Source organism: Leopardus geoffroyi, chromosome D1, assembly GCF_018350155.1.
Source record: "Leopardus geoffroyi isolate Oge1 chromosome D1, O.geoffroyi_Oge1_pat1.0, whole genome shotgun sequence".
NCBI classification, from domain to species: Eukaryota; Metazoa; Chordata; class Mammalia; order Carnivora; family Felidae; genus Leopardus; species Leopardus geoffroyi.
In genome coordinates this window covers 58,136,275-58,161,872 of record NC_059329.1, presented here as the reverse complement: position 1 = coordinate 58,161,872, position 25,598 = coordinate 58,136,275, and the positions used below count along the sequence as shown (strand labels likewise).

General features: G+C 37.4%; 1 protein-coding gene across 2 annotated transcripts in view; it reads right to left on the bottom strand.

Annotated features, from left to right (window-relative positions):
* Positions 1-4,511: 4,511 nt before the first annotated feature.
* The window catches only part of RAB6A (RAB6A, member RAS oncogene family), an 89,190-nt gene continuing 68,103 nt past the window's right edge, over positions 4,512-25,598 (bottom strand). For both annotated transcript variants that reach the window (XM_045484077.1, XM_045484076.1), the window contains exons 6-8: positions 25,236-25,329; positions 8,036-8,102; positions 4,512-6,580 (exon numbers count right to left, since the gene is read on the bottom strand). In XM_045484077.1, the coding sequence (XP_045340033.1) occupies positions 6,516-6,580; positions 8,036-8,102; positions 25,236-25,329 (226 nt within the window). In that variant the 3' untranslated portion in view covers positions 4,512-6,515. The remainder of the gene's footprint in view (positions 6,581-8,035; positions 8,103-25,235; positions 25,330-25,598) is intronic.

Below are 25,598 nucleotides of genomic sequence, written 5' to 3'. Positions count from 1 at the left end.
GGGGGAAGGACAGTCTTTTTGACAAATGCTGCTGGGGAAAATATGTCCACATGCAAAAGAATGAAGCTTGGCCCTTATCATACACAGTATACAAAATTAACTCAAAATGGATCAAAGACTTAAACATCAGAGCTAAAACTATAAAACTCATTGAATAAAAACACAGGAGAAAATCTTTGTGATATTGGATTTGGCAATGATTTCTTACATATGACACCAAAAGCACAGGCCAAAAAAAAAAAAGGTAATTGAACTTCATCAAAATTTAAAACTTTTGGGCATCAAAGGACACAATAAGTGAACACGCAACCCACAGAATGAGAGGAAATAGTTGTAAATCCATGTATCTATTACAGGATTAATATCTAGAATATATAAAGAACTCCTGTAATTCAACAACACAATAAACAACCCCATTTAAAAATGGGCAAAGGACTTAAATAGACATTTCTCTAAATAAATTATATAAACAGCCAGTAAGCAAGATGTTTAACATTACTAGTCATTAGGGAAATGCAGATCAAAATCACCATGAGATAGGTACCACTATACACCCACAAGGATGGCTATTATCAGAAACATCAGAACATAAAAAGTGTTGATGAAGATGTGTAAAACTTGGAACCCTCATATAGTCATTGCTGCTGGGAATGTAAAATGGTGCAGCTGCTGTGGAAAGCAGTTTGGTATTTCCTCCAAACGTTAATATAGTTAAACAGAATTGTAAGACCCAGCAATTCTACTCCCAGGTATACACTAAAAAGAACTGAAAACAGGGATTCAAACAGGTACTTATACACCAATTTTCTTGGCAGCATTATTTTAAATAGCCATGGGGCGCCTTGGTGGCTCAGTTGGTTTAACATCCAACTCTTGATTTTGGCTCAGGTCATAATCCCAGGGTCTGGGATCGAGTCCTCTGTCAGGACTCGACTCTATGCTATGCATAGAACCTGCTTAAGATTTTCTCTCCCTCTCTCTCCTCCCTTCTCCCCTGCTCACACACTCTTTCTCTCAAAAAATAAAATAAATAAAAATGGAAAATGCTAGGCTTATAAAAAAATAAAACGTAAAATAGCCAGGGGCGCCTGGGTGGCTCAGTCCGTTAAGCGTCCAACTTCAGTCAGGATCTCACGGTTTGTGAGTTCAAGCCCCATGTAGGGCTCTGTGCTGACACTTCAGAGCCTGGAGCCTGCTTTGGATTCTGTGTCTCCCTCTTCCTCTGCCCCTCCCCCATTTACCCTGTCTCTCTCAAAAATAAATAAACATTAAAAAAGTAAAATAGCCAAAAGGTGGGAACAATCCAAGTGTCCACCAACAGATGAATGAGTAAACAAAATGTGGTATATACATAACTTGGGCTTTTATTCAGCCATGAAAAGGAATAAAAGTCTGATACAAGCTACAACATGGGTGGACACTAGGACAAATATTGTATAATTCCACTTACACAGTTATCTAGAATAGGCAAATTTAGAGACAGAAAGCAGAATGGAAAAACTGAGAGTTGTTAAAATAGTTTGCATTCCAGGGGCTCCTGGGTGGCTCAGTCGGTTGTGTCTGACTTCAGCTCAGTTAATGATCTCACGGTTCCTGGGTTCAAGTCCTGCGTCAGGCTCTGTGCTGACAGCTCAGAGCCTAGAGCCTGCTTCAGGTTCTGTGTCTCCCTCTCTCTTTGCCCCTCCCTTGCTGACATTATCTCTCTCTCTCTCAAAAATAAACATTAAAATTTTTTTTACTAACATTTTACATAAAACATAAAATATGTACTCTTTTTTTTTCAACTTTTTTCAATTAGGCTATATTGAGATTTATCTATATTGTTGGTATCAAGTTTATTCTGCTTCACTGCATACTATATTACATAGTATGCATGTTTCATAATTTATTTATACAGTATATTCACCTCTTGATGGTCATTTGGGTTGTTTCCAGTTCTTGGACATGTAAAGCTATGAATATTTGTGTGCAAGTCTTCATATAGACACATGGCTTTCATTTCTTGTGAGTAAATACTTGAGCATGAAATGGCTAAGTTAAATAAATGTATGTTTAACTTCTTTAGAAACTGCCAGAGTTCTTCATATATTCTAAATGCTGGTCCTTTATGAAGCATGAATGAAATTCAAAAGTATATTCTGTCTGTGGCTTGTTTTTTATTCAATTCCTTGCAGTCTGTTTTACTGAGGACCTCAGTTCCTCACTGGCTGCTGGTTGGAGGCTGCTGTCAGCTCCTTACAAAGTGGGCCTCTCCATAGGAGCTCATAACAAACAGACTGCTGCACAGAGGCAAATGAGAGGAGTCAGAGAGATTGGCAAAAGTATTTTTCATAATCTAATCTTCAAAGTGGTATCTTACCACTTTTGCTGCATTCTGTTCCTTAGAAGCAACTTACCAGGTCCAGTCTATACTTAGAGGAAAAGGATCCTACAAAGGCATGAATACCAGGAGGCAGGAATCAGGAACTATTTTAGAAGCTACATTCTATGCAGATGCTTATCATAAATACTGTCTTCATTTTCAGTACTTTAGTTCTTGCTTTTTTAGCTTTTTGGAATTGCTACTAGAAGTTGCTATGTGTACTATTATCCTCTTAATCTTTTCTTTGCTTTCTAGTGAAGGAGTTCCTCAATTCAATGTTCTCACTAATCAGTGGGATGCAGTGTATGTACCATTTATCTAATGTGTTCCTTACTTCAACTATTTTTCACACTTAATAGTTGTATTTGGTTATTTTATGATTCTTGCTCCATATTGCTAGTATCTCCACTCTTCAATATTTATCACACCATTTTATAGTCTTTTTGAGTATTTCTACTCCAGATGGTATTCACTTTTTCTAAACTTATTTATTTATTTATTTATTTATTTATTTATTTATTTATTTATTTATTTTTGAGAGAGAGAGAGAGAGAGAGAGAGAGAGTGTGAATGGGGTAGGGGCAGAGAGAGGGGACAGAGGATCTGAAGCAGGCTCTGCACTGACAGCAGAGAGCCTGACATGGGGCTCAAACTCACGAACTGTGAGATCATGACCTGAGCTGAAGGCAGATGCTTCACCGTCTTGACTCACCCAGGTGCCCCAGTATTCACTTTTTCTTTTGAGGCAGTTTCAGGTATCCAACTACTCTGGCTTGTGGCTCCAAATTCTCCTGGGGGTATGTGTTACAAGTCTGGGAAGGTATACTGGGCAAGGGACAAAGACCAGAATGTCGTGTTTAAGAAGGGGAGGAGAGGGGCGCCTGGGTGGCGCAGTCGGTTAAGCGTCCGACTTCAGCCAGGTCACGATCTCGCGGTCCGTGAGTTCGAGCCCCACATCGGGCTCTGGGCTGATGGCTCAGAGCCTGGAGCCTGTTTCCGATTCTGTGTCTCCCTCTCTCTCTGCCCCTCCCCCGTTCATGCTCTGTCTCTCTCTGTCCCAAAAATAAATAAACGTTGAAAAAAAAAATTTTTTTAAAAAAAGAAGGGGAGGAGACAAACTGTGGGACAGAGTTCCAGGAACCACAAGACCATACATGTAGCTGCTCCCATTCAGTAACATCCCACTAAACCACACTTTATTTCAGAGTCTTACCTTTAAACTAGTTTAGGAAGAAGCAGCTTTGCAGGGGGCAGTCACCTAGATTACAGCTTATTAACGCAAGTTTTGAAAGGGAAAGGCTAGAGAGTGAGTGAAAGGCCTAAGGCAGGCAGGTCATTCTCCACCTATTTTCATCAACTCCTCACTTAGTTTACACTGCCCTGATATTACCCCTGTGGACACCTGTACCCGTAGTCTGGCCTGTAGCCTCCCTTTCTGTAGTAAGGGAAATAGCTATCATTTGTGCCAAGGCAAGGGCCAGCTCTTTTTTCTGTAAAGGGCCAGACAGTAAATATTTTTGGCTTTTGGGGCCATTCTGTCACAACTACTCAACCCCACCTTTGCAGTGAATTCCAAAAAAAATTTAATTTAAAAACAGGTAGCAGGCTGGATGTGGTGGGAGGGCAGGAGTTTGCTGTCCCTGTCCCTAGGCAAAGGTGGGGTTAGGAGAAGGCAAAAGCAAAATGTAAATTACTTTTAATTTAAATTACTGTCTTTCAAGTTGTAGCCACTCACCCCCACTTGTAACAGCTGAAAAGTCTTCTGACTCCCTAGGGGTTTCTTAGTGCTGTTTTTTTATTTTTCTGGATTTCAAGTTCCCTTTATAATTCTAAGGAGGAAGTAAGAAATTCATACTAACTTACTACCTTGGCAGGAATAGAAACCAAGTCAATAGTTGTTTTTGTTTGTGTTTTATTTATATATTTTTGGCAGCAAAATTGTTTATTAAAAAAAAAATCTAGACTATGAACACACTTCACTGCTTCAGTTGAAGAACCCCAGGCCAAATAAAAAGACCGATATTAAAAAGCAGCATAACTGATTACTGTTTTAAAGATACATAAAAAGAATCATACACTACAGTGTAGGAAGACAATCACCCCCATGTCAGAAATCACAACTTCTTCTAAATAAAGAATATGACCCATCTGCCATATTGAATTGATATTTATTTCAGGACATGCCATGTCAAAATAAAAACAAAAGAGTCAACCCTTGCCTTTAACAATAATATTGTATTATAAAAGCACTTTACAACTCCATCCCATCTTTGAGTATAAGTTACTGGTATGTGGGCTAATGATTATCTGAAAGCATTTCTCTATTCAGACCCATAATCCAAGTGCTCTCTGAATATTACAAGGTGACAATAAGTGGGAACTGGAGAAGGAAGAGGAAAGAGAGGGGAATAAGGTTCCCAGTTAAGGGTTTTGTTGCAATGAGGGGATGAGGAAGTATGAAGATATTTTTTGTTGTCTTTTCATCTTTATACTGTGTTAAGTAATGCTTACAACGTAAATTCAGCAGGCTTTTCCTGAGCTGTAACTCAGAAATTTTCGTCCTGCAAATAATGTATTTACAAATGTGTTTATTAACTTACACAGCAATCTCACAATAACTAGTAAAGATTAAAATGGTGCACTCCTAGTATATTTGTTTACAGTGTTTTAAGGGAAATATATATTGCCATGGTGATGAAGCTCTAAATAGATCAGACAAAACATCTAAAAACTGAAAGTAGTTTAAAAAAAAAAGGCAAAGAAATAAATATCAACAAAGAAAGAAGATTAATTGTAGCTTAAATATAAAATTAAATCACTAGTTAATTAACCAAACTATACAGATCTAATAAAAAGCAAAACCAGCCTGAAAGACCCAACATTAAAAAAAAAAAATGCTAAAAAATAAGGCATAAATCTGCATAATATTAAGTTTTACTTCCATTCTCTCCTTTCCCTCCTCTATGTATGCTTTTCCAGATCTGCCGCTAGGGGCTTATAAGAAACCTGTTTCCATTTTCGATTTGACCTCAAATGTCCTGAGCAAAGTATTTGCTATTCTGTTGAGGATTCTTTTGTTGTTAAGCTTTAGATATCATTGTTTCTACAATGATAGCTTTAGATATCATTGTTTATTGTAGTTTTGATCACGGTACCAAGTTTAAATTCTTCCGCTGGTTCTTCTTAAAAGAATTTGATTTCTGTAGTGCCTTGCCTGCATAGCATTTTTTGAAACAAGAAAGAAAAACCCAAGAGAAATCTATTGCTTACAAAAGTTTTCTTTTTTTAAACAAACAGAATAACTCTATGTTGAGAATTTTAAAGTCCTGGGAGAAATAGTTCACTGGAAGAATTCAGTATTAAAAACATGTTCTGAAGCACTGTTAACTCTTCTCTCCCAGGGACTAACATGTGAAAGGGTCATTTGTTTTGGTCTGAAATACATTTTATGTTCATTTAATTTGTAAGTACTCACTGTGTTCATTAGGACTCATTTTGAAGATGCATCAGAACCCTTTTCTTATTCAAGCACTGCCTACCATGATAGTTGAGTTTTGACCTCAAATAAAGTCTAAGTAATTTATATCAGCGCTCAAGAATAATTTTGGACATCTTGACCCAAGGCCTAGAGCAAGTGGTATCACTAAATTTGAAGGATAACTCCATTGGGCTTGGTCTGACTCCTGCTTTGTCATACCTCATTTGTTTTGAGGGAGAGATGGTAAGAATAGGGAATGCAATAAGGGAGAGGTGAGAAAAGCAGAGAGAGATCAAGTAGGTAGGCAAGTGCTGCTGTGAACAATTGCTTCTTAACCTAGCCACAGACTGTTGGAATTTCCATCATTTTGAAGTATGTTATCCTAACATTGAAAAGGAAAAAAAAAATTGAGAAAACGTATCTAATTTTTAAAGTTATCACTGGAATATGTTGGAATCATTTGGCTTTTTGTAAAATATAAATAATGAAGACACTGACTTTTTTGTGCTTGTGAAGCTAATAGATCATCTCCACGAGACAGGCAGCAATGATGAATTGCAATACGTTATTACTGAAGGGAAAAGGTTCAAGCCAATATTCACACTGCAGTCAATGAAAGAGTAAGGGGGCCAAAGCAGTGAGCTTCTGAAGAAAAGTTGAAGATGCCATGGAAGATTAGCAGGAACAGCCTCCTTCACTGACTGGTTGCTCCTGAGGCTTTTCCAGTTTTATGTCAATCACTGAAACAAAAGTTAAGGAGCTATAAATGGGAAAGTACAATTCCAATTCTGCTGAACATTGAGATCTCTTGCAAGCTCCTTCCATTCCTACTGGCTTCAGAACTGATACAGCCATTATTTTCTGGTATAGCTAGCTCACTATAACGAGATGCTCAAAGGGAATAAACTTGCTTATATCTACTATATGCAACAAAGGTCAGAATAAAGTTAAGCCCTATTCATGAGAATTTGTTTTAAGGAAATTATAGGAGCAAGAAACCATGTAAAGATTATGTTCCTTATGAGATTATCTGAAACTCTGAAAATAGCTTACAAAAGAGTTCAGGGAGAGAATTTAATAAATAATGGGACTTCAACTCCATAGAACACATTATGCTATTAGAAGTAATAAAGGCTTAGGGGCACCTGGATGGCTCAGTCAGTTAAGCATCCGACTCTTGATTTTAGCTCAGGTCATGATCTCACGGTTCATGAGATCAAGTCCCATGCCAGGCTCCATTGCTGATAGTAGAGCCTGCTTGGGATTCTCTCTCTCCCTCTCTCTCTGTCCTTTCCCCACTTGTGCACACTCTTTCTCAAAATAAATAAACTTAAAAAAAAAAAAACTTAAAAAAATAAAGACTTAGAAAACATAAAACATCTAGCAGTGGGAAAAGCTGAACACAAAGTGCTATGAATTCTATGGCTTAATAAAAATGCATATGGAAAAACGCTAAATATAAAACAATTAAAATATTAAGATTCAAAATCCTTTGAAATAACTATTATTACATGTACTTCATTATGTCCTGTTTCTGAAAGCAGAGGCCACAATAACACTCAAGACTGAATTATTTCTTGCCTGTGCCAAGCAGAAAGCTCAAGAAAAAGCAAGGGAGGAAAATATGATATATACTGTAGGGAAAAAGCCCAGAGCCAATGGGACTCAAAATTAAGAGGCAGAGGGCGGTGATTCTAAGTTTCCTGCTCATTAAAAAGCAAGTAAACAAACACAAACCCTCTCACTGATTAATTGCAGTGAGAAGCGGGCTACAAAGGATGCCCTTGAACCACCAGATCTCATGTGCTACAGAAAACCTTGGAGCTTCAGGGTCCCTAGGTGGCTCAGTCACTTAGGCATCTTGACTTCGACTCAGGTCATGATCTCACAGTTCGTAGGTTTGAGCCCTGCATCAGGCTCTAGGCTGACAGTTCACAGCCTGAAGCCTCCTTCAGATTCTGTGTCTCCCTCTCTGCCCCTCCTTTGCTCGCTTGCTCTCTCTCTCAAAAAATAATAAAATGTTAAAAAATGTTAAAAAGAAAAAAAAAAAGAAAATCTTGGAGCTTCTACATTCCTAAGTCATCAATTCCTGGTCATCAATTCCTGCCATATGATGGCATATTCCTTAGCCAACCAAGTGGAGCTCGAAAGACTAATGTTAACAATAAAATTTTCTGATGAAACAAAAAGGATACTGTCTTCTCTGCTTCTGTCCTGTGTGCTTTCCATTCCAGGCAAAGCTGCTGCAACACGTCGGAAGAGCTGTGGAAGAAAGAAATGTGATAATTGGAAGGGAAAATTTAGCAAATGGTATCAAGGGAAAGTGGATGACCACTGGATGGTGAATTAAAAGATATGGCTTCTGGGTTATTTCTCATTTAGACCTTAGCATAATGAAAACATATAAAAATATCTATTTATTCTATAAATGAGTACTATGTGCGGTATGCCACATACAAAGAGGTACAAAGATATGATCCTTACTTTCCAACTGGTGATATCAGACATGAACAAAGAGCTAAGAAGCAAGCAGCAAAAATGCCATTTGAGTCATAAAAACAAACTTTTGTAACAACTCCGAGAAAGGATAGATTGCTCATTTAGGAAAACTGGATAGTGGTATTCCTGTCTTTTATAAAGGGTTAGCTTCTAAAGCCAGTGAATATATAGTAAAAGTCTAGTCAAAATTACCCTGGATAATTCCTTAGGAAAGCACTATGTTAGAGACTAACATACCACCTCTCATATCCAACACAGATGGCTTTTCTTCCATCACTAGAAAAAGCACCAGTGGAAGTGGTTGGCTGGTGTCTGAGGTATGATGTTATAAAAAATCTCTTCAAAAGAATCACACTCAAGCCAATGAGGTGGTCACTTTGAGAGACATGTGGGAACAACAGATTCATACCTCCTATCATATGCCCAATACTAGGCATCAACTCATTGGGCAGAATGGCAGGTGAAACTGCCTGATTATGTCATTCTTTTTTTTTTTTTTTTTTTTTTTGGTACGCAGTGTAAAATTCCTAGAAGTTAAATACGCATGTGATATAACTCCCTTGTACAAAATACCTGCTTGTTTGAGTCATTGTCTCAGGTTCTTTGAGGACATAAAAATGAACAAAATGTAGTTTTTTAATTCAAGGAGCTCACAGTCTAGTGAAAGAGATAGACAATTCTTTATGTCACAATGTGATAAGTGCTACAAACCAATGAAGTACAGGGAAACCTGGGTGGCTCAGTCAATGCGTCTGACTTTTTTTTTTTTTTTTTTAATGTTTATTTATTTTGGAGAGAGAGCATGTGCGTACAGAGAGGGGAACAAAGGATCCAAAGGGAGCTCTGTGCTGACAGCAGGTAGCATAGAGAGCCCGACGTGGGGCTCGAACTCAAGAACCCCGAGATCATGACCTGGGCTGAAGTCTGATGCTTAACTGACTAAACTACCCAGGCGCTCCAAGCGTCTGACTCTTGATTTCAGCTCGGGTCATGATCTCACGGTTCACAAGCCCACGTTGGGATCCACACTGACAGTGTGAAGCCCGCTTGAGATTCTTGCTCTCTTCCTCATTTTCTGCCCCTCCCCCATTTGTGGGCGCGCATGCGCATGCTCTCTCTCTCTAAAAAAAAAAAAAAAAAAAAACCAACGAAGTACAAAATGGTATGAGAACACAGATATAAGAAAAGGCGGCTCTGGGGCGCCTGGGTTGCTCAGTCGGTTGAGCATTCGACTTCCGCTTGGGTCATGATATCACGGTTTGTGGGTTTGGGCCCCGCATCGGCTCTGTGCTGATAGCTCAGAGCCTGGAGCCTGATTCAGGTTCTGTGTCTCCCTCTCTCTCTGCTCCTCCTCGGTTAGTGCTCTGTATCTGTCTCTCAAAAATGAATAAAAATATTAAAAAACATGAAAAAAAAAAAAAAAAAAAAAAGGCCCGTCTCAGGATACTGGGAAAAATCTTTAGGTGGTAACATTTCGGTTGGGATTTAAAGGCAGTTAAAAGTTTTTATTGGCCAGAGTGCCTAGGTGGCTCAGTTGGTTGAGTGTCTGACTCTTGATTTTGGTTCAGGTCATGATCCCAGGGCTGTGGCACTTGGCCCTGCATGGGGCTCCATGCTAAGCATGCAGCCTGCTTAAGATTCTCTCTCCCTCTGCCCCTCTCCCTTGCCCTCTCTTAAAAAAAAAAAAAAAAAAAAAAATCACTTGGTTGTATTTCACTATGCCAAGTACTCAGAGTTTAAGTGTTCCACAAATGTTGCTGAATTAAAGTGAGAAGGAACAGAAACAACAGAAGGCCAGCAAAGGATGAAAGACTGGAACTCTAATCTGTTTAGGGAAAGGAATACAGAAAAGGACAAAATTTTCATCTGTAGGCAACAGTCTGGTGGGATAGGATTAGGGTAGACTTGAGAAAAAGTATAATTGTTTTGGTTCTTTAAGGTTTAGTGGCATTATAGAGATGTACTGAAGTAAGGGCTAGCCTCAATATTCCCCCTTGTGCCTGAATCTACTGAAATCAGAAATGTGGGGACTATACATTATGACTACACAGCTAAGTGTGAAAATCACTGAGGCCAAGACTGAATATCACCATTATAGAATGAATTTCCAGGATGCACAGTTTGATCTAGCACCACATTTGTCTGCTGCTAGACAATCAAATCCCTGAACCATGTTCAGAGAAAAGCACAAGGTATATTCAAGAGTATTTAGGTAGTCCAGACTGGCTACAGCACAGAATATATAAAAGGATTAGAAAGAAGCTGTATATATTAAAGACCAGACTAAGAATGTTCTGGCAAGCATATTAACTTTGTCCTGCAGGTAAAAGTAGGCACTAAAAACTGCAGTTTGCGTAAGGAATTTTATCAGGGGTTCTATTTATTTTACTATGGCTACAAAGATCTACAAAGCACATATTGAAAGTGAAAGGGAGGAATGGCAAAACCCTAAAAGCTAAAAGTGAAGTGCAAAGTTTATATTGTGGGCAGGCCACTTAGGGGACAGGTCTTTTTTCTGTTCCTCAGTTTTCTCATCCGTAAAATGGGCTTAAAATAATAGTATACTTAACTGACTAGATTATTGTGGAAATTAAGGAAAATCATTAGGTAAATTGCTGAGAACCAATATGTTATACAGAAAATCTATAATAAACAGTAGCTCTACTTCTATTAGAGACTAGCCTAGCCCTGTGGGCTAGGGAAACAAAATTTTTCCACATTATGAAATCTGGCAGTGAATTCTAGGACTATAGCAAAACACTAACAGGTATAAAATTCTGCTTTAAGAAGCTATTTAAAACTGGTGGGAAAGGTGTGGGAGTTGGGAAAGACCTTCTGAAAATATCAGGGCAGAAATGAAATGTTCTTACTTAGGAATATCTAGAAATCTTTCCCTAAGATCTCATAGTTCGCTTCTGACATGAAATATTTATTAAACTGTTTATGTGTTCAAAATGTACAACCTTTTCAGCTCTTAAGAATGTCAAAGTTTATTACAGGCTAGCTTAAAAATGGATTTTTTGCGGAAGATGCCTGGGTGGCTCAGTCAGTTAAGGGTCCGACTTCAGCTCAGGTCATGATCTTGGAGTTTGCAAATTCGAGTCCTGCATCAAGCTCTCGACTGTCAGTGTGGAGCCTGCTTTGGATCCTCTGTACTCCTTCTCTCTGCCCCTCCCCAACTTGTGTATCATGTTCTCTCTCAAAAATAAACAAACATTAAAAAAAATCATTTAAAACATGGATTTTTTGTGTGTGTGGAGACATTGGGAAGGTTTATTTACTTTCTGTGAAAATGGAATAAAATGGTTTTTAAGTTTTGATGCTTTAAAAAAAAAAGTACATATCTAATGAGGTCTTTCAGAGAGGGTATTATTATATTCTTACCTGTCTACCTATTCTCATAACATAACACAGTTTTTAATGTGTTTCTAGAAAGAGTATAAAATTTGAGCCAAGAAACTATACTAACTTCCCCGTTATTATAGCTTTGTGACCTCGAGGATATTAATTTCTCTAATCCTTAGATTCTTTCTAATAAAAACGGGGCTAGAGTTGTGAAGTTCAACTTATTATTATTATACCTTTGAAAATAATTAGAAAAAAGTTATGTTAGGAATTTCCTTGAAAGGTTATGTGTGAAATCATTCCCTCTAGACCAGTAATTCTTGATACCTACCATGCATCAGAATTACCTGGGAAACTAAAAACAAAACCAGATGTTTGGGTCCTACCGCCAAAAATAGATTTAACTAATTTGGGGTTGGACTGGGCCCTTACCATTCATTAAAAGATCTCTGGATGATTCTAATGTGCAGCCATGGTTAAAGACCAATGCTGTAATACTAATTTGTAAGGAGTGTGAAGTAATCATCAAATAAAGCAAGAAAGAAGCTAATACTGAGTGGCTACTTTGTAGAATCTTCATGTTTTCTCATTTTAATATCTTCCTATGAGGAACATATTAGTGTCCTCATTTTATAGAAATCTAAGGCTGAAGAGAGAATTTACAATACACCAAATAAAATAGCAGAGCCAAGACTCCGAAATTCATATTTTTTTCTACTACCTTATGTTGCCTAGTATAAATAGAAGTCTCTTCTATATGGAAAAGCATTGTGGAAAGGCCTGTGTGAAGAAACAGCTAACAATCCTGAGTAAGAGGAGTTTGCTTTGTGAAATACTATTATTACACACAAATCACAGACATAAAAACTTAATCCATTTTCAAGGACTTAAAATTTTTAGGGGTGCCCAGATGGCTCAGTCAGTTAAGCATCTGACTTAGGCTCAGGTCATGATCTCGCAGTCTGTGTGTTTGAGCCCCATATCAGGCTCTGTGCTGACAGCTCAGAGCCTGGAGCCTGCTTCAGATTCTGTGTCTCCCTCTCTCTCTGCCCCTCCCCTGCTCACTCTTGCTCAAAAACAAATAAACAGTAAAAAAATTTTTTTTTAATTTATCTATAGTTTTAACCAGTGTATTTGAAAATTTTAGTGTTCCCTCAAAATATTTCAATTAGATTAAAAGAATTGATGCCATTAACCTAAACTCAACTCCGGACATCCTTAAAATGAACCAAGAAAAAGCTTTTTTACAAAAGCAAAGTTCTATCCTTATAGAAACATATGTAAGACAGGAAGGAAAAAAACCTTAGAGGATTAAGTTGTCTTAAATAATCATTAAAGGAAAATCCATTTTTAAAATGTCAATGATATGCTAACAGAGCTCTTGCTTTATTAGGAATCACAGATGACTAAGCATGGAGCCTTCCTTGATCATCCTACCTGTATGTGATCTTATTCATTTCTTCAACAAATACACCTCCTTGTGCCAGAACTGATTTTATATCTCAATAATTACTGTGGATCTTACGGTCTCTGTAGCATTGGCTAGGCATTTATCATGTACTACTTACCCTTTACTATATAGTTTTCATGAGAATGTGACTCTTCTCAACTGTATCATAAGTTTTTTAGAAATCAAGAATCATATTTTACATAACTTTAAGTTCTCCAAGGAACCTACGATGGTCTTACATACTGTAGGTAATTGATACTTGTGGCTTAAGGTACATGATAAAAGTTCTGATCAAGAACTAAGGCAGACATGGAATAGACTGGTATAGAAAATACACTATCCCTACCAATGCTTAAAGTAAGATAAATATAATTTACACACACACGTGCATGTGCGCAACCCCCCTGTACACATGCAAGCTTTCATTGATCTGTTAGCACTGATGCACATCAGCTATCACTAATTTTTCATGAAGTCCTTACTTTCTTTCATATAAGATGTTTTTCTTCTGACAAGCATTGATGAGTTTAGAAGTTAAAGATCAAGAAGTATTTCTGTTCTTTTCCCATTTCCCAGTACTGTAAAATTATAGAATATAATAAGAAAGGTGACACCCACACACTTAATACTCCACTAAAAGAATGTACTAATTCTCAGATGAAAAGTCAGGTGAAGCTTTAAATAATTACTTTCTCATTACCATTTCCTTCAGCAATTTAAACACCATACCACTTTCATAAAAGAAAGCAATATTACTGCATTTTAAAAAACAGAAAAGGGTCGCCTGGGTGGCGCAGTCGGTTAAGCGTCCGACTTCAGCCAGGTCACGATCTCGCGGTCCGTGAGTTCGAGCCCCGCGTCAGGCTCTGGGCTGATGGCTCAGAGCCTGGAGCCTGTTTCCGATTCTGTGTCTCCCTCTCTCTCTGCCCCTCCCCATTCATGCTCTGTCTCTCTCTGTCCCAAAAATAAAATAAACGTTGAAAAAAAAAAAAAAATTAAAAAAAAAAAAAAAAACAGAAGAGGGATAAAATTTTTTTCATAGACTATCTTTTTATGAAATATTGAATGCAATGAAAAATATTACTTAAATATCTTATATAATACAAATGATTGTGTGAGGTATTATTAGTTATTATAGTTCTAGCCCTGATAGTATTTTTATTAAAAAAAAAACAACTATGACAATATTCTTTAAGACATAAACAGGATCTTAGAGTTGAATGCTTAAACCAGATTAAAGAGCAAAGGGCTGGGGCACCTGGGTGACTCAAGTCAGTTAAGTGGCCGACTTTGGCCCAGAGCATGATCTCACAGTTCCTAAGTTTGAACCCCACATTGGGCTCTGTGTTGGCAGCTCAGAGCCTCGAGCCTGCTTCGGATTCTGTGTATCCCTCTCTCTGCCCTTCCGCCACTCACGTGCTCTGTCAAAAATAAACATTAAAAAAAAAAAAAAAAAAAAGAGCAAGGCTTATGCACAGAAGAGCAGTACTGTGCAGGAATAAATTTGCTTTATTTTAAGCCAGAATTCACAGGCATTAAGGCCCAATCACTTGAACCATGGTCAGACACTAATGATGCATTAATAAAATCTCTCCCAGAATTATTTATAAATTTTTTACATTTATGAGAGAGACAGAGCACAAGTGGGGGAGGGGTAGAGAGGGAGGGAGAAAGGCAGAGAAAGAGAGAGAGAAACAGAATCTGAAGCAGGCTCTAGGCTCTGAGCTGTCAGCACAGAGCCTGACACAGGGCTCAAACTCACAAACTATGAGATCATGAGCTGAGCTGAAGTTGGACACTTAACCAACTGAACCACCCAGGTGCCCAAATTATTTAAAAAGTAAATGGAGCAACAGAGAAAGCCCATTTTCAGCTTTTATTATGTATATTATAATCCAGTATATAAGGGAGTAGGGAGAAGGAATCCAATTAGCAGATGAGCAGAAAGCTAGAAAACATCTCTGTGCATGGAAAATACAACCAGATGGTACCTTTAATACTGATAAACATATCCTCTATATGGTAAGACTACTACGTACCTTCCAGTGAAAACACATGATGATTTTGTCAAAATCAGTACAATGCACAATCATCAAAAGTAATTGTGCTTTTGAAAACATATACGGCTGAACAAACACACACAATGCTTACTTAACAGGCATGTAAGACAGTGATCCCCAGTGTTTTCCAAGATAGTGACTGAACTGTGAAATTTACCTGGTGAATTTCTGACCACCAGGACCAATTCTGAGTTGTGACTGACCTACAACAAAAACTCAGGAGTCTGAGATTATTTCTTCATAATAATTTCTGCCAATATGTGTTACTTATTGAATATATAATTTAAGTAATAAATCTATTTATTTTGTTATTAGATAACATACAGAATTCAGGAATAAACTAGCTTTCCATGTTAAAAAAACAAAATAAAACTAAGCATGTACATGCTAAATAGTTGTTACATTGATCGGATATATTAAGTTTTACCCCCATAAATTTAATATTAACTCCAGTTTTGGTAATAGCAGTCTAGCTTGTATAGGACTAACACTCTTGCAGATAGCAATTATTAACTCTGGAGAAACTATAAAAAAACCCAACTATTTAAAGGTTCTTAAGAGCAACAAAAAGCAGATACGAATTAGGGGGAATTCAACCCTGGGAAGGAGGGAACTCACATTCACTGGGTAGCATCCATGTTTATACAGGTTTTCCCAAGAGCTATTCCTACTGGGCCTGTACAAAATGGGGTGGTGAGAGCTCATGCAGAAAACTAGAATTTTAAAGGTTTGAGGTGCCAGTAGACTGCTAGTGTGGCTGGACTGAGAAAGGAAATAACAAAAAGGAATAAGCCAAGAGGAGGAACCCTAAAGTCTACATATAAATTTCCTGCAGATCTCAGTTGACTCTTTAATGGTACATATGTAGGAGACACTACAAGGAGTCCATCTGAAAACAACAGCTAGAAGGCAGGAAGAAATAAGCAGACTTTAGTTACTGCCTGCTTCAGGGATAAAGTTTAGAGTCTGAATCCCACAAAAACAGGAAAAGCTTGATAAATACTACAGGCTTTCTACAGATCCATCAAAGCAAAACATAACATTAAGATCCCACAAGTTCAAGGTGATCAGTCAGCAATATAAAACACTGCCATAATAAAACTCAGCATTTTGCAGAGAAAAGTAACAGAAAGCAGAGTCTCTATGTATTATACACAATGCTGAGCATATGACCAAAACTTACTAGACACATAAAGAAACAGGACAATTTAACCTAAAGGCAAGAGAAAAACTGCCAGTAGAAACAGACTCAGAGATGACTCATATGTTGGATTAGACAATAATTTCAAAGCAACTACTATAGGTATGTTCAAGGACTTGAAGGTAACAATGCCACAATTATCAAACATTGGGGTATTCCAAAAGAGATATGGAAATGTAAAGAAATAAAGGACAAATCTATGACTGAGTACGGTATCTGAAACGATAAATTCACTGGATGGACTCAATAGCAGTTTGGATACGGAAGAAAAGGATTGGTGAACTTTAAGACACATCAAGAATATTATCCAATCTGAAAGAGTAAAAACAGGATAAAAACAATGAGCAAAAGCCTCAATGACCAGTGGGATAATATCAAGCCATTTAACAGATGTGCCATTGGAATTCCAGAAGAAGAAGAAAGAAGAAAATGGAGGAAAAATACTTAAAAATGACACATTACCTATAGAATTTTTTTTTTAATTTTTTTTTTCAACATTTATTTATTTTTGGGACAGAGAGAGACAGAGCATGAACGGGGGAGGGGCAGAGAGAGAGGGAGACACAGAATCGGAAACAGGCTCCAGGCTCTGAGCCATCAGCCCAGAGCCTGACACGGGGCTCGAACTCACGGACCGCGAGATCGTGACCTGGCTGAAGTCGGACGCTTAACCGACTGCGCCACCCAGGCGCCCCTAGAATTATTCTTAAAATGGCCTTTTAGGCTAAGTGAAAGCTGAGCAAATTCATCACCAGGAGACCTTAATAAAAAACAGTAAGGTTGGGGTGCCTGAGTTGGTTAAGCATCTGACTTCGGCTCAGATCATGATCTCATGGTTCGTGGGTTTGAGTCCCATGTCGGGCTCTGTGCTGACAGCTCAGAGCTTGGAGCCTCCTTTGAATTCTGTATCTCCTTCTCTCTCTCTGCCCCTCCCCTGCTTGTGCTCTGTCTCTCAAAAATAAGTAAGTGTTAAAAAAAAGAAAACCCACAAAAACCATAAGGTTAAGTTTCCTTGATTTTGGCTAAGGTATGAACTCATGGATTATGACATCAATCCCCATGTTGGGCTCTGAAATGGCAGTGTAGAGCCTGCATGGGATTCCCTCTCCCTCTCTCTCTGCCCCTCCACTCACACTCTCTCTCTCAAAATAAATAAATAAACATTAAAAGAAAAAACAGTAAAGACAGTTATATATGCTAAAGGGAAGTGATACCAGGTGAAATTTCTATCTGTAAGAAGAAATGAGGAGCACTAGAAATGGTAAATATATGGGTAAACAGAAAAAGCTGTCCTTTTCTTCTCTTAATTACTGTTTATTTATTTAAAAATTTTTTAGGGGCGCCTGGGTGGCTCAGAGTCAGTTGAGCGTCCGACTTCAGCTCAGGTCATGATCTCACAGCCTGTGAGTTCGAGCCCTGCGTCGGGCTCTGTGCTGACAGCTCAGAGCCTGGAGCTTGCTTCAGATTCTGTCTCCCTCACTCTCTGCCCCTCCCCCACTCATGCTCTGTCTCTATCTCAAAAATAAATAAACATTAAAAAAATTAAAAAAATTTTAGCGTTTTTATTTATTTTTGAGAGACAGAGAGACACAGAGCTCAAGAGGGGGAGGGGCAGAGAGAGAGGGAGACACAGAATCCCAAGCAGGCTCCATGCTCTCAGTGGTTACCACAGAGCCTGATGCGTGGCTGGAACCTACAAACTGTGAGATCATGACCTGAGCTGAAGTCAAGACACTTAACCAACAGAGCCACCTAGATGCCCCTCTTAATTATCGTTTAAAGCAAAAATTAAGACATTTATTATGGGGGCCATGATGTATGTAAATATAAAATGTGTGGCAAGAATAACACAAAGGATAGGTGCATAGGTGCAAAGGATGAAATGGTATATACACTCTAGTATAATCCCTAATGCAACCACTAAAAAAAAGTTATGAAAGGTTTAGCTAAAAATAAAGAGGAATTAAATTACAATATAAAAATATTTGATTAAACTAAAAATGACAGAGGGGCAAGCAGATAACAAAGAGCAAATGACAGACATAAACCCAACTATTTATTAAATCTAAATAAACCAAATACACCAATTAAAAAGTAGAGATTTTTCAGACTGGAATTTTTAAAAAAGTGAGATGCAACTATATGCCATTTAAAAGCAATCCACTTTACAAGGAAAAAGATATACCAAGCAAACAATAGCAATAAGAGAGCTAGTGTGGCTATATAAGATCAGATAAAAAATTGGAGACAAGGGAGTATTATTAGAGATAAAGAGGAACATTTGTGAAGACTTAAAAAGTGAAAGCATCAGGAAGACAATAATAATCCTAAATATGTATGCACTGAATAACAGAACTTCAAAATACATGAAATAAAAGCTGACAGAACTGGCAAAACAGGCAAATACAAACGTTGTACATTTAATACCTCCCCCTTCAGTAACTGATAGAACTACAGACAAAAATTAGTAAACTCTTCAAGATTTGAACAATGCTATCAACCATCTTGATATAACTGAGATCTAAAAACATTATACCTGACAACTGTACAGAAACATTATTTTCCAGTATACATGGAACCTTCATCAAGACAGGCCATATGGTAGGCCATAATACAAATATCAATAAATTATGAATGACTGAAATGTTACATAGTATATTCTCTGACCACAACAGAATTAAATCAGAAGCTGGAATAGTATAGGTATCTAGAAATGCTTCAAATTTTTGCAAATTAAATAACATATTTCTGTATCTTCATTGATGTAGTCATTACATCCACATATACACTTATCAAAATTCATCTAATTGTAAACTTAAGATATGTGTATTTCACTATATACAAGTGTTTAGCTCAATAAAAAAATTAATGGGAAAAAAGTTCAATATATGTTTACCTAAATTCAAAGAAACTCAAGATGTAGGAGTATCTACATCTAAGTTGCAGTCAAAATACTGAATGAAGGACAATTTGTCATGTAACCTAGATTCTCTACACTTGTTCAGTCTATGAAAATTCTTAAGACAGAGTCAAGCTCATTAAGTAGATCTTTTTCTTATGGCATAACATGGCAGCTCTAAGCATCTGTTTAAAAAATACAGCATATTATTCTCTTATTCAATGAACATTTATTGAGTTCATTATGGTGGGAGGCAGAACTGACAAAAAAACTTCTATATAAAAAGTAAGGAGTGCTACTTTAATTATTAGGAAAGGCATTTAATCTAAATTTGATTATGTCTGAACTGACTTTTTAAATTACAAATACCAGGTAGAGAAGAAATAGTATTTTACAGAGGGACAGTAACATTCAATGGCAATATGGGAACACAGTAAACCCAGGAGACTTTGAGCGGTATAGTATGGGTATATAGTGGCCAAAGATCAAGATAGCAATGTATACGGGGGCCAAGATTTTGAATAGCAGGGCATAGCATACTAAGGACTTTGCTTAAAATTCAGGATAAAATTCATAAGTAACCTGTTCTAATGTGTATTTTTTTTTTTAAATTTTTTAATGTTTATTTATTTCTGAGACACAGAGAGACAGAGCATGAGTGGGGGAGGGGCAGAGAGAGAGGGAGACACAGAATCAGAAGCAGGCTCCAAGCGTTGAGCTGTCAGCACAGAGCCTGACACGGGGCTCGAACTCACAAACCGTGAGATCATGACCAGAGCCAAAGTCGGTCGCTCAACCGTCTGAGCCAGCCAGGCACCCCTCAAATGTGTATTTAAAAACGAAGACCGTGATAGCAGGATGGAGAGTAATCTCAAGTGGGGCAAGACTGAAGGCAGATGTCAGTTAATAAGCTATGGCAGCAGGCAAGGCAATAGACAACAGGGCCTTAATACAGGAGAATCAACAAGAGTAGGTATCCAAATGACTGCGTATAAGACTTGAATACAAATGAGTCAAAAGAAATGAGTTTCACAGGTTTGTTCTCCTACTGCATGGAGACACATTTTGGCACCGGGATATGTATTTAATTCCTTATTTTGGCTGTACACAAGACAGGGCCTTTTAAGTGTAGGAAATCTGTCTTTTGTATCTAGCAAGGGTTAGAGAATCAATATTTGTCCTATCAAAATGAATACATTTGACATACTTGCTGAACCATCTCCATGGCTTAATAGATCTTCTTACAAAGTATAGTTTGCATGAGAAACTTCTTGAAATTCATGTTAAAAATGTAGATTTTTAGGGCACTATCCTAGACTTACTGAATCAATATCCAGAAGTTGTGCCCCAGGAACCTGTTATTTTATATAGGTTTCCAGGAAACTACTATCCACATTAAAGTTTAAAACCATTAAGCAATTCTTTAATGGTAGGAGATCTTCCTGGGGACAATGTGCCATTCTAAAAACCTCTGTACTTTCTTACCTTTGTTTGGATATCAGGTATTCTACTCTCTACCAAAGATAATAGGATGGAGGAAAAACACATTCCTAATCTCAATAGTATGCTATATGAGTTTCAAAAATATCTGTCTTAGGGAAAACTTGTCACTAAGGTTTTTCCCCTACTGCCAACGTTTCCAAAGGCATGATAAACATTAGATTTGCAAAACAGGCACTGAACTCCAGCCACACAAAGTTTACCGCCCAAAGTCAGGAGTAAGTAGATTTGACTTAGGCTTTATTTTTAAAAAATCTGAATATTTCAGGGCTGCCTGGGTGGCTCAGTTGGTTAAGCATCTCACTCACTCTTGAATTTGGCTCAGGTCATGATCTCATGGTTTGTGAGTTTGAACCCCACATAGTGCTCTGTGCTGACAATGCGGAGCCTCCTTGGGATTCTCTCTTTCCTTCTCCCTCTGGCCCTCCCCTGCCTTCACTCTCTCTCTCTCTCTCTCAAAATAAATAAAATTTAAAAAAAATTTTTTTTAAATATTTCCATATGGCCAATATATAAGTGATATCAAAGGATATGTTTTTTGACTTTTAAACTTCGGGGTAGTTTGTGAGTGCAACCACAAGAAAAAAAAAAACATTTCTTCCATTTCTAGTCGTTTAAATAATTAACACTTTAAATGATACCCTATTTGTTTAGTTTTAAGGTCCTTTATAAAAACGAATTCAAGGAAAAGACAACCCATTATAATGAGATGTATTTTTTAGCTAAAATTTAAAATCAACCAGTAATTTTCCTACATGACAGAAATATACTCCATATGATTAATCGCTGACAAAGGGAAAGATCTGAACCTATTATTTAAATGTGCTTATTAACATAAGATTTAAATTCATTTTTTGGTTTCACTGTCTTAATTGGTGGGGGAGAGGGAGAGTGGTTCCAGGATTTTTGTCTTAACTAAATTATGCAAGATTACAAAGCAAAGGTCTATAAATATTGAAATAAAATTCTATTACTATAGTAGTCCCTATAAAATGCAAAGTAATGGTTTTCATGAGTTAAGAAAGAAGCTACAAAAAAAAAAAAACAAAACCAAAGGCAGCTAGCTCTCTTCCAAATTTGAAAACATTAATTTTAATCATATTTGTATTTAAAAGACAATAAAATCAAGTCCCAGTAGAATTAGGCACTTCAGCAAGATCACATATTCAGATATATCTAAATAAGGAGAAATAGGGGCACCTGAGTGGCTCCGTCAGTTGAGCATCTGACTCCTGATTTTGGCTCAGGTCATGACCTTGCAGTTTGTGGAATCGATCCCCAGGTCAGGCTCCTTACTGACAGTATGGAGCCTGCTTGGGATTCTCTCTCTCCCTCTCTTTCTCTCTGCCCCTTCCCTGTTCATGCTTGCACATTCTTTCTCTCTTTCTCAAAATAAGTAAATAAACATTAAAATACAACAAATAAATAAGGAGAAATAATAAAGTAGCAAATAGGTTTTGAATTCAGAATAAGATTGTTTTGTAAAAGAATTCTCCCTTCGTTATCACTGGCTAGCTATATCTAGTGTTTGTATGGGTCAGGCTTTTAGAAAAAATTATGTGCCAAATGCTGAAAAAGTTCTAAACTCAAATTGAGGTAATGGTTGCACAATTCTATAAATTCCCTAAAAAAAACCCTAGATGTTCAACATCGTTCATCATCAAGGAAATACAAATCAAAACCACAATGAGATACCACCTCACACCTATTAAAATTAACTATTCTACAACCCAGCAACTGCACTACTAGGTATTTATTCAAAGGATACAACAATGCTAATTTGAAGGGGCACATGCACCTCAATGTTTATAGCAGCACTATCAACAATAGCCAAATTATACAAAGAGCCCAAATGTCCATCAATTGATAAATGGATAAAGAAGATACGGTGTATGCGCACGCACACGCGCACACACACACACACACACACACACACACACACACACACACACACAGGAATATTACTCAGCGATCAAAAAGAATGAAATCTTGCCATTTACAACAACATGGATGGAACCAGAATGTATTATGCTAAGTAAAATAAGTTAGTCAGAGAAAGATAAATGTATGATTTCACTCGTATGTGGAATTTAAGAAATAAAACAGATGAACACAGGGGAAGGGAAAGGAAAGTAAGATAAAGAGAGGGAGGCAAACCATAAGAGACTCTTAAATACAGAGAACAAACAGGGTTGCTGGAGGGTTGCTGGGTGGAGGGATGGGCTAAATGAGTGATGGGCATTAAGAAGGGCACTTATTGAGATGAGCACTGGGTAAGTAACTGATGAATCACTAAATACTACTCCTGAAATCATTATTACACTATATGTTAACTAACTTGGATTTAAATAAAATTTTAAAAATTAGAAGAAAAAAAAGCAAGAAAACCCTGAATTATTCATTTAAAACAAGTAATTTTGTGGTATGGAAATTATGCTTCAATAAAACTATTAAGAAATAATGTGCTTATAAAATAGCAAATGAATGACATACCTCATTTTCTCAACATCCTGAGAGTTATCTAAACTTAGAAGCAATCAAATATCATCAAGATGCTAGCTGTCACTAGTGACCACTGTATGCTGAGGACTTTAGACCTCCAAACCTATGAGACTTCTCAGGGTTAGGACTAGAGGGCCACAGCAATCCCTTTAGACATTAACCCAGCCTGAAAGATGTCCCAAAGGCCATACTCTGACATATAAGCAACTAGCTCATATCCTTATCAAAATGTCTGTAATAGAAAAAGCTAGATGAGGCTACCCACTGCTTTGTCCTAGAACAGTGACAGATGATAATAATTGTGCTAATTACTTCTATTACTCAAAAAATTTTTTTGAAGTTTTATTTATTTTTGAGAGAGAAAGAGCATGACTGGGGGAGGGGCAGAGACAGAGAGGGAGACAGAATCTCAAGCAGGCTCCAGGTTCTGCGCTGTCAGCACAGAGCCCGATGCAGGGCTCAAACCCACAGACTGCGAGGTCATGACCTGAGTTGAAGTTGGATGCTTAACTGACTGAGCCAACCAGGCACCCAAATATTACTCAAAATGTTAAATTATCTGTGGTTCCAATGGGTTCATTTACTTATCATTTTCTTTTTTTTTTTTTAAACATTTTTTAATGTTTATTTGTGAGAGAGAGAGAAACAGAGACAAAGCATGAGTGGGGGAGGGGGACAGAGAGAAAGGGAGACACAGAATCTGAAGCAGGCTCCAGGCTCTGAGCTGTCAGCACAGAGCCCAACATGGTGATGGAATCCATGAACCACGAGATCATGACCTGAGCTGAAGTCAGACACTTAACCAACTGAACCACCCAGGTGCCCCTACATATCATTTTCTAAATTCCATAGACATTGGTAGGCTCTGGGAGTACATAATTTTGATGGGAGAAATATTTCCAGTATAACGTGGTAACTTCTATGACAGTGGTTTCACAAAGGTCAGGGGCCTGAGAAAACACAGAAAACTCATTTACTGCTAAACAGAATAGCGTGTAGATACAGTATGGTAAACAATGTGAGGAAAAAAAATGTCTTTGAAGAGCTGACATCTAAAATGAAACTTAAAAGGATGAATACGTTATCAGTCAAGAAAGAAACTGAACATTCTAATCAAAGAGAACACCATGAACAAAGATTTAGAGCCATGGAAGAGTATGCTACAAGGAGGGAATTAGTAACAGTTCAAAATTACTTAAATATATCTCAAGACAAGGAGAGATGGGAAAGAAAGTGTCAAAACTGAAAATAATATATAAAATTTTTCTTAAAGCTCAACTTATTCAGTTTATAGGATTTTATTTTAACCTTCTACTGATCACCTAGAAATAAAAAAAATAATTTATTGGTTTGAAAATCCTATAAATCTGGGACCAATACTCTGATATGCAGCCCTAGAAAATTAAGCAGTTCAGTTTTTGGCTACTCCATCTTTTAGAGAAGTTTGATAATGTGAGGTCTCTTCATATTTTCCAGCTCCCCCAAAACACTGCTGTTATAAACACTGTTAAAACAGCAGCAGTTATTAAGGATAAAGTAACCAAAATATACTTTCACAACCACAAGCAAAATACCATTCTCATGGCATTTTCTCATGGTACTTTCTTTTGTCATTAAACTCTAAAATTAAAAAAAAAAAACAAAAAAACTTTTTACCTTGAAACAATGCAATAGGAGGTAGGGTATGGTTAAGTTTACAACCTTGCGACCATAATGAAATAGTTGTCCTGTGCACAATCTGAAAAGCTTGGCAAGCCTTTTCTCTTTTTCCAAAAACTGTGTCACATTTATCTTTTTTCACTGTTTATCATGTTACTAGTTCATGAGGTCTGCTGTTACCAACCAAAAGAAAATCTTACACTAGAGAATACTCCCACAATTATTTTATAACATCTCTTTTCAATTTGATAACCTCTATCCATACTCTAAGGACACTCACCTGTTTTACATTGTATCCTGCTTTTGCACTTGTTTCAATAAACATAACATTCAGCTCTTTGGCTTTCCTCTCTCCTTCCTCAATTGATACTTGCCTGTAAAACAAATTCAAAAAATAAATTCCTCTTTTTGCAAGATGGTATTGTAAAGAGTATAAACAAGATTCTGAAAATAACTTTTTTTTGTTAAGTTTATTTATTTGAGAGACAGCACGAGTGGTGGATGGACAGAGAGAGAGCGAGACAGAGAATCACAAGCAGACTCCATGCCATCAGCATGGAGCCTGATGTAGGGCTCGAACCCATGGAACTGCAAGGTCATGACTTGAGCTGAAACCAACAGCTGGATGCTTAACCAACTGAGC